At 34.4% G+C, this 10,028-nt stretch overlaps 2 protein-coding genes across 2 annotated transcripts; one reads left to right on the plus strand and one right to left on the minus strand.

Moving 5' to 3' along the window:
• Positions 1-766: 766 nt before the first annotated feature.
• Positions 767-6,002, plus strand: FUG1 (Translation initiation factor 2, small GTP-binding protein). The gene is made up of 12 exons (XM_079008483.1): positions 767-2,676; positions 2,761-2,793; positions 2,973-3,086; positions 3,157-3,306; positions 3,391-3,504; positions 3,602-3,664; positions 3,977-4,132; positions 4,243-4,308; positions 4,385-4,621; positions 4,738-5,013; positions 5,106-5,294; positions 5,420-6,002. The coding sequence occupies exons 1-12, from the start codon at positions 1,228-1,230 to the stop codon at positions 5,579-5,581; spliced, it is 3,009 nt and encodes a 1,002-aa protein (XP_078864609.1). The 5' UTR covers positions 767-1,227; the 3' UTR covers positions 5,582-6,002.
• Positions 5,436-9,336, minus strand: LOC145061106 (endoplasmic reticulum oxidoreductin-1-like). Its single transcript, XM_079008484.1, has 10 exons — positions 8,895-9,336; positions 8,240-8,371; positions 7,890-8,148; positions 7,706-7,816; positions 7,507-7,625; positions 7,339-7,443; positions 7,039-7,241; positions 6,682-6,805; positions 6,463-6,605; positions 5,436-6,377 (listed from the first exon to the last, which is right to left on the minus strand). Exons 1-10 carry the CDS (start codon positions 9,078-9,080, stop codon positions 6,320-6,322), a joined length of 1,440 nt encoding a protein of 479 aa, XP_078864610.1. The 5' UTR covers positions 9,081-9,336; the 3' UTR covers positions 5,436-6,319.
• Positions 9,337-10,028: the final 692 nt, after the last annotated feature.

Here is a 10,028-nt window from a genome sequence, read left to right on the forward strand (position 1 = left end):
TCCGTAAATACCGATTCACGAGGAAGAAAAGAAATTGATAGAACAATGTTTAGTTGAAACATACCTAAAGCTCTGATACCATGTTAGTAAACATGTATACGAATCAATAGACCGGGAAAATGCCCGTTAGTAAACATGTATACGAATCAATAGATCGGGAAGAGGAAGTTTGGAGATGTCATAGAAACCGCAGCCGATGCCTCTGAATTCGATTAAAGAGAAAAACATAACAAAGAAAATACAATATTGTTCGTATTAACCTAGCTACTTAGGATCAATTACATAAACTACCTCTAACTATTGATGAATACAAAATATAACCCTCACATACGCTAACAAATAATGCAATTGTGAATCAATTACCTCATGACATGACATGTTTGAATTATCTTATATATAAAACAATTAATATTCTTCATCAATTTATACAAAAAAAATATATTTTTAACCAATTCTTATAATTATCTTTCATATAAAAACTATTCTGTTGAATAAATTTAGAAATTTTAAAATATCATTACATAAATATACATTTAACCCGCTGCATAATATAAAAATTACATCAAATTTCAATTAAAAAGGTGTAATAGTCAAAACGTTTAAATATTATTCTAAAGTATGAGTGCAAAGATATTTGATTTTGAGGTAAAGAAATTTCAACTTGTATTTTTGGTAGGATGAAAACAAAGGAAATCCTGAAACCTTATCAGACACATGTAATGTTATCATTTGATGAGAGGCATAGAATTAGCCACACATACACAAACACCGAGCCAACACACACCCTTGGTTTCATCCCTTCCTCCTTTCCTCTACAACCACACGGTTAACTACACAATACCCTTTCTTCTTCCCTCCACAATCCACATACACAGTAACGACTCTGCAAACTATATCCAATCCACCCACAAAGAACGGAAACCCCCGAATTTTCAGAGGTAACGATTTCATATCCTCTTGTGGGGTTTTAGTTTGTTCCGAAATTTCTTATCTTTTTTAATTTCTGGGTGTTTCGTACTATCGGTTGAGCTCAAAACCCTGTTCTTTAGGTTTTATAATCGACCCATTTCTATTTGGTGCTCAAATTGTAGCGACACGAGTATAAGGAGAGTGTATTTTCGCGTGTAAGAGTCTGTGAAGGTGTTATTAGGCCATTGCAGGCTAGGTGTTTGATAAATCGTCTCTGAGGATAGGAAAGTAATGCCGGGGTCTATATAGAGTGCAATCATGGCTTCTTTTGCTTCGTTAGTGGGTTTAGGAAGTACCTGCACTTGTTCTCCGGGTCAATTGGAAGGGACCCGTTTATCAATTAGGAGAGTTTATTTCCCCAATAGTTCTTGCAGTTTTCATAACCTTTTGGTCGGAAAAAGGTGGAGGTATGTTTCGATTTGTAAATATTCTGTGACTACTGATTACATCGCTGATCAAGGGACTTCACTTTCACTGAATGCGACAAACAAAAGCAGCCAAGACGATGCTTCTGATCTCTTACTTAAGCCTACAAGGCCTATCTTGAAACCAACCGAGCCTAAAATAGCACAAGTTTCAAATGGTTCTGGTAGGGAGAAGTTGAATGAAGAAGAGAGAAATAAGGTGATTGAGTCATTAGGAGAGGTGTTGGAAAAGGCTGAAAAATTAGAAACAAGCAAGAACTCAGAAATCCCAAATAAAAAGCCATCAATCCCTTTGAGAACAAACACCAATCCTAATGCCAACCGAGTCAACTCAGCTGTTGGGAAGTCCAAGACTCTCAAGAGTGTATGGAGAAAAGGGAATCCAGTTGCTAATGTAGAAAAAGTTGTGAAAGAAGCAAAAAAGATTGAGAAGATTCCAGAAATCCCAAAAATGGAGTCAACAGGGGAAGCTGAAAGTCAACAAGTTGCTAAGCCACCTCAAAGATTCCAACCAAAGTTACAAGCAAAACCATTAACAGCATCACCACCTGTCAAAAGACCACCAATCTTGAAAGATTTAGGAGCTGCTCCAAGGATGTTGGAAAAAGAAAAGGAAAAAGAAAAACCTAGTACTGATGAAAAAGATCCTAGTATAAAACAAAAGGAAAGAAGTGGACCGATTTTGATCGATAAATTTGCATCCAAAAGACCACCAGTTGACCCTTTAATGGCACAAGCAGTTTTATCACCTCCTAAGCCAGGAAAGCCCTCGGGTCCCACAAAATTCAAGGAAGATTACAGAAAGAGAAGTGGGGCAGCTGGTGGGACCCGTAGGCGTATGGTTCAAGATAATAGGAATCATGATGATGATCTTGATGTTTCAATTCCAGGGGCAAAAAAGGGAAGAAAATGGAGTAAAGCTAGTAGGAAAGCAGCTAGGATGCGGGCAGCTCGGGAAGCTGAACCTGTTAAAGTAGAACTCATGGAAGTTAGTGAAGAGGGTATGCTGATTGATGAGCTGGCGTTTAATTTAGCTGTGAGTGAAGGTGAAATTTTAGGGCATCTTTATGCAAAGGGTATTAAGCCTGATGGGGTTCAGAAGCTTGATAAGGAAATGGTGAAGATGGTTTGTAGGGAGTATGAGGTGGAAGTTATTGATGTGGGTCCCATTAAAATATCAGAACAAGCTAAAAAGAAAGAAATTTTTGATGAAGAAGATTTGGATCATTTACAAGATAGACCCCCTGTTCTCACAATCATGGGTCATGTTGATCATGGAAAGGTAATAATAAGTAATAGTTATGTTTTAAATTGTTTAATTTCCTTAAAAGATTTGCTAATATTGTTTTTTTTTTGTATATGACAGACAACCCTTTTGGATTTTATCCGAAAAACCAAGGTACAATTTGATCAAGATTCTTTCTTTATGATTAAAGAACGAAAAAAGATAATCTTTATAACATGAAATGTGATTAAAGATTGGATCTTTATGATTAAAGAACGAAAAAGATAGTCTTTATAACATGAAATGTAAATAAAGATTGGATCTTGAATTCTTGATTTCTATTTTTATGACAGGTGGCAGCTTCTGAAGCTGGTGGAATCACACAAGGAATAGGAGCATATAAAGTTGAAGTGCCTATTGATGGCACTGTGAGACCATGTGTTTTTCTTGATACCCCTGGACATGAGGTAATGTTGAATGCAAATAAATCTTTCTTTTTTTATTTCAAATTTTGTTTAAACGTGTTGATTTTTGTAGGCATTTGGTGCAATGAGAGCACGTGGGGCCAGGGTTACAGATATTGCTATAATTGTAGTGGCTGCTGATGATGGAATTCGCCCTCAAACAGCTGAAGCAATTGCACATGCGAAAGCAGCTGGTGTGCCAATAGTTATTGCCATTAACAAGGTATTTTTATTGAATCATGATTTAATTAGTCAAAGATTTGACTAAAATTTAACTTAAAACTTTTTTTTTTTGTTAATGTTTTAGATTGATAAGATTGAGAAGGAGGAAGCTGCAGACAGAGTAATCCAAGTGATGCAGGAGCTTTCTGTAAATGGTGTACAACCAGAAGATTGGGGTGGTGATGTTCCTATGGTTCAGGTGGGACAAAAAATCCTGAAATTTTTTCTTTTGTGTTTTGACTATAATACCCTTTACACGATGCTTATGGTTATTTAGAAAACTGTTTTTGTTACAGATTAGTGCTCTCACAGGGTTCAATGTTGATGAGTTGTTGGAAACCACTATGCTTGTTGCAGAGGTAAAAACTTATCATGTAATGAAAAAACGACTTAGTCCAAAATTGATTTTTTTTTTACAGTTTTGGTCCTTGTTTCAAGGTTTCATAACGATTTTGATCCTTGGAACCTTGAAATAAAGACCAACACTGAAAAAAGCTTTGATTTTTTACTAAACATGGTAAAAATCAGAAAGCACAAGGCCAATTTTTTGTAATTTAGTATATTTTATATATACTATTATGTATTTTAATGGAAAAAAACAAGGGATTACCTTTATTTATCTTGATTTATGTATTTAATTGTATTCTCTTTTCTTTTTCTTGATTTATTAGCTGCAAGAATTGAAGGCTAATCCTGATAGAAATGCAAAGGGCACAGTAATCGAGGCAGGTCTTGACAAGTCAAAAGGACCTGTAGCCAGTTTTATAGTTCAAAATGGAACACTAAAAAAAGGGGATGTAGTAGTATGTGGTGAATCCTTTGGAAAGGTAAGTAAAAAATAAAAAATGACATTTTTAACCTTGAATTTTGATTTTTTCAAACTTTCAATGGCTTAGCAACTTACCCTTTTGGGGAAATATATATTTTTTTTCTTCAGGTTCGAGCTTTATTTGATGATGGTGGAAAACGAGTTGATAAAGCTGGACCTTCGATACCCGTACAGGTATTATAAATTGTAAAGAATCACAACGTTTCCATTTATAGAAAGTATTAAACTTTTGATGGATGCTTTTTTTTAGGTGATTGGATTAAACAATGTCCCATTTGCTGGTGATGAATTTGAGGTTGTGGATTCTCTTGATATTGCACGTGAAAGAGCAGAAGAACGTGCGATTTCTTTAAGAGATGAACGAATTTTGGCAAAAGCTGGAGATGGAAGAATAACTCTTTCTTCTTTTGCTTCTGCTGTTACAACTGGCAAAAATTCTGGTTTAGATTTGCATCAATTGAATATTGTTATGAAAGTCGATCTTCAGGTATTACTTTTACTATTACTATTACTATTATTCTTACTCAATGTTAAAAGCATCCATTATTGTTTAAATAAGGTGATGAAAGAAAACCTTTTCAAACTGTTTTTAATGATGATTAGGGATCAATTGAAGCTGTGAAACAAGCCCTACAGAAGCTCCCACAAGATAATGTGACTTTAAAGTTCATTTTACAAGCAACGGGTGATGTCAGCAATAGTGATGTTGACCTGGCGATTGCTAGTAAAGCCATTATATTTGGGTTCAATGTCAAATCACCGGGTTCTGTTAAAAGCTATGCAGACCAAAAAGGTGTTGAGATTCGTCTTTACAAAGTTATATATGATCTTATTGATGATGTTAGAACTGCAATGGAAGGCCTACTAGAAACCGTTGAGGTATTTAAAAAAAAAAAAAAAAAAAGTAATCATGTGAAATTACCATTATACCCTCCCTGTGATGTCGTTGTTTGATGATTTGGTTTTTGTAGGATCAAGTGCCGCTTGGGGCGGCGGAGGTGCGGGCGGTGTTTAGCAGCGGGAGTGGGCGGATTGCTGGATGCATGGTGACTGAAGGGAAGGTGACAAAAGATTGTGGGGTTAGGGTTTTGAGAAAAGGGAAGATTATTTATGTTGGTGTTGTTGATTCTTTGAGACGAATCAAGGAGGATGTTAAAGAGGTAAATGTTTCTCTTCTTATAATCTAATAATCTAATAATCTAATAAATGTTTATGTTGGAATTGGGATTTAATGATTCTTTTATTTCCAAAAACATTTTGTGAAACTCTTGGTTTTTTTGTACAGGTGAATGTGGGACTAGAGTGTGGAATTGGAGTTGATGATTTCAATGAATGGGAGGAAGGTGATTACATTGAGACTTTTAATTCTATTCAAAAGAGGCGAACACTTGAAGAGGCATCAACCACAATGACAGCTGCTTTTAAAGAAGCTGGAATCGAGATATAACCAACCACTCCACAATAACAAAAAAAAAAAAGAAAAAAAAAATCCCCTACAAGAAAGATTATCCAAGATTTTAGTGCGAATCATATGATGATGAACAACTTCTCTCTCCATGTCAAGGACTCAGAAAAAAAAAAGTTGATTTAGTTTTGTGTTATACCTTTATGCTACTACAATGTACATAAGAATAGAAGTTAAGCTTGTAAAGAGGGGCAAACTTGAGAATTCAATGATCAAAATCTATGAGGTGATGATGATGATGATGATGGGGAAGAAGTTGTAGAAAGAAAATATTTTGATGTGAATCGTGTTGTTAGATCAAATGTATGTTTTGGTGGTTTTTGTATTGGTCTTTTGACATGAACTCGATGAATGTTGAAAACCATATTCTTTGCTAGCAGTGAATACATTTATGCTTCTTAAAGTCTTCCAAAAAAAAAAAAGATTGAACAAACACACACTCTATTCCTTGATCTTTGGTTTTTGCAAATAACCCTAGAAAACCTGTTCAATGGCATAATTCAATAAGTTTCACTTCACTAACCATTGAATAACTACAATTTCATTTTTCATATTTATTGATTTCAAAAAAAGAATTACAAAATTTTTCTAACATAATTAAAAAACAATAGCATTAGATGAAATGATGTTACATACCAAATAACCAAAGAAATGAAATTCAAGCTCAAACTATAATATTTTGCTCTAATTTTTTATCATCACTTTGATCTTGTCTCATTATCAAAATGGGTCAGTGGTGTTTGTTGACAATGACAATTGTTGGTTAGATTTTGGCCACCTGAAAAACCAAATCAGTTAATTCACAACATTTCAATTAAACCCAAAAAAAAAATACAAAAAGTAAAAAAAAAAAAAAAAAATACCAATAAGCCACTGACGACAATCCCCATGGTTTGCTGATTATTTCTTTATCAGGAGTCCCCATTTTATTAACGAACATAAGAGATTCCGATAGCCGATTTAGTAAATTAACTAGAGCAATCACTTCATTTCTTTGTAACAGCAACTATAAAAACAAATAAATAGATAAAAATCAAACATTTCTTGAGAAAAATCGAAAAATAAAAATATAAAATTCTTACATATGGGTCTGGGTTTCCCTTATCATTAACGGAAAACAAAATCTTTAACGCCGTTCCAATACCAAGAACCTGAAGTTTCCCCCAAAGCCGACACTTCTCACACCCCACACAGTCCATCAATGCACTGCCACGTGTACAAAACACAAAAAAAATAAATATGGAGTGGTAAATGTAAAAAAAAAAAAAAAAAAAGAATAAGTCATATGCCCCAATGGTAATAAGTTAATAACCTCTTTATTAGTTATTTCAAATAGTATTAACCTCTAACATAAGCTATGCTGTAATAATTATTTGACATGAAATGTTTTGTATGTATGTATGTATGTATGTATGTAGAGAATTAATTAAAGATGAAACCTGATGTTTAGAAATTGATTTTGGATTTGTTGCCTAAGCATGGGCCCACCTTGACCTTGCCATAGTTCAGCTTCATCAAATGGAAGTGCACATGCAGCTTGTAATTTGGGATTATGCACCAATCTTCTTATCAATTCTCCCGCTTTCATATCCTCTAAATCGTTCCCTGAATCATACTCCGCCTCATTCAAATAACCACCTGCCTGTAACATCAAAAACTCACATATTTAATTTTTTATTTTTCTTCAAAAAAAAAAAAAAAAAAAGAATCTCAAAATTTGTTTAAAAAGGAATGCTTACTTTTGTCACAGCTCTAAGAATGAATAAAAAAGTGAAGTAAAGATTTTGCACGCGATCAGGATGTTTCAATACTCGGTCACGCATCAATTTCAGATTTGGACCCCGCTGTAATTAATTAATTAATTAATTTTTTTCATAATAAATCTGACATAAAGTTTTGTAAATTACCTTATTATTTTTTATGTCAAGAAGATAATCAGCAGCTATGTGGATTGAAATTGAGGAGTGAAGACCCGATATTAGCTTGTATAGTACTTTCTTCTCTGGGCACATCTCCCCATATGCATCTGTTATTAAAAAAAAACACTTTTATCTCTTGTCTGTGTAAAAGGACGGAAATGCCCTCCCCAACAATTAATTAACTTACATCTTGGACAATGTTCCGAGTATATAGCAACCCATATTCTTCTAGCTGATGGACCCGTGTATCCAGTATGATGTTCGGGATTTAATTGCAGATTCACATACGTCATTTCTTCTGTAAATTTTGAAAAAGAAGTCAATAAAAGTCAACTCCAATATCCTTAAGGTTAAATAATTACTATTATTACCATTATCAGTTTCATCATCATGAGTCCATGGATTATCGACTTCTACCCAGCCTTTAAATGACTTGTCATCTAGGGTTCGATCCACAGTAGCTTCTGGTTTTCCCTCTTGACATACAGGATCATCTTTTGGAAGAACATTTAATGATGGTGTTTTAAAAGATTCTGGGAATTCATGTTCTGGACACTCGCATACATTGCAATCACGCATTTTACACATTCCATCATCAGGCCAGAAAGGGCAATCACACCATAATTTAACCTGTTGGAGATACATGTATGTATGTAGAGTTATAGATTATAGATCATGATTATAAAGTTATAATCATAATTTAGGTCAAAAAAAAAAAGACCTTGAAGTATCGGAAGAAGGGAGTGGTAACAAGCTCTTGTAACAATGGATGTAGAACTGCGCCATTAATATCATCAACACTTTCAAAGTCGCAACAACAGTCCTCAATGAGGCCTGTGTATTTACAGGTATCCTGTTCAAAAATTGAAAGATTAAACAAACCAAATTAGTTTCAAGTTCTTAAACTTGTGGAGTAACTATGGTTTGCAAGATGTAACGATGAGGCTTTTATCCCAAATTAGTTGGAATGGGATTTGGGACACAAATGATCATTGGAAATTGAAAAGGAGATAGATGAAAGTATGAAACAGGTTGTAACATAATGAAATAGGTCTGATAAATTTCTGAACACATTTCAATGGTAGGAATTTCAAAAGTATGTTAACAAGAGATCAAAGCATATCAGGTTCTAACTCCATCATAGAGTTCAATTAGCTCAAACTTTAACCAAAATTTTGAATAGAAGAGCCACATACATCATTTCACACACATTGGTGATGAAAAGAGCGAAAATTCACATGATACAATGGATATAAAAAACTAAGCTATAGCTCGACCTAACTACTTCGATAAGCTATTGAATTTCTCTGTAATTGTCTGCGTAATCATATAGATACATCAATGCATGCATGCATATGAAGAGAACGAGAGATTACCTCAGAACAGAGGTACGATTTATGGAGGAGAGATAGATTGAGAGAATTCCGCCAAGGATTGAGAGATACGGCAACTAAAACTGTGATCATAGCTCCGATAATTCCCCATCGCATCCTTAGACGGTTCTTCTTCTTCTTATCATCGCCATTACCACCCTCGTTCTCTTTACCATCCACATCCACCATCAGCAATCACTCGATTTTACAGACCTAAAAAACCCCTATCAACAATAATCCCCAAAACCCTAGCTTCTCTTGCACAATTAGCGTATGTACGTGAAGAAATGATCCAAAATTGATCGTCTCAATCGCCACTTATAAACATATTTTTTTCCGTATGCATTGATAATTTGATATACACTTTTTTTCTGTGGATTGATTTGAAACGCCGACGACGCAACGACAGAAAACAGCTTCTCGAACAAGAAACCCGTAGGGCGTAGGTCCTGGAAACGACCATGTCAATTGTGAAAGGTGTAAAGAAGAATTGCAGGGTATGCACGTGTACGCAAGAGTTCGGTACACCTCACCACCACCCAATCCCACCCCTTTGACGGAGTAGTAGTTTGTCTGTCAAATAAGCCCAGTTCATTTCCCTCATGGGCCTTAAATATGGGCCTTAAAGTACTTTGCCAATTATAAATATTAATTAAATTATTTGTTATAGGCTAAATAGCGATCAATTTTTTGTATATTTTAATTTAGACTTTTGGTAAATCAATTATTTTCATATATATTTTTTTTGGAGTATTGATAATCTAATTATTCATGATTTCATCTATGTCACACACAAGACTTCAACCTCATTGACAACACTTAATATTCTTGGATTAGAAACCATTTTGGTAATTAATTATCTTTTAAGCATTTGAGTTTAATTTTAACTAGAAAGGTTACCCCCGTTACGCGTTACGCGGGGACCATAAGATTTCAATATTGTTTCCGAATTGATAAACATGACAGACGTAGAAATGTAAGGATGAAAAGCCCGGAGTTTGTCCCGGATCGTTTTTTTCATGTTTTTATGAAAAAATATAAAAATTTTGATTGCAATGATCAGAAGTTTCAAAACGGTTAAAGAATTAAAGGGGTAGGAATTAACAAATTTTTAGAAAAGGGATCAAAGTTGTCAAA

This window comes from Lactuca serriola, chromosome 7, assembly GCF_051521515.1.
Source record: "Lactuca serriola cultivar US96UC23 chromosome 7, Lser_US96UC23_V15, whole genome shotgun sequence".
Taxonomy (NCBI): domain Eukaryota; kingdom Viridiplantae; phylum Streptophyta; class Magnoliopsida; order Asterales; family Asteraceae; genus Lactuca; species Lactuca serriola.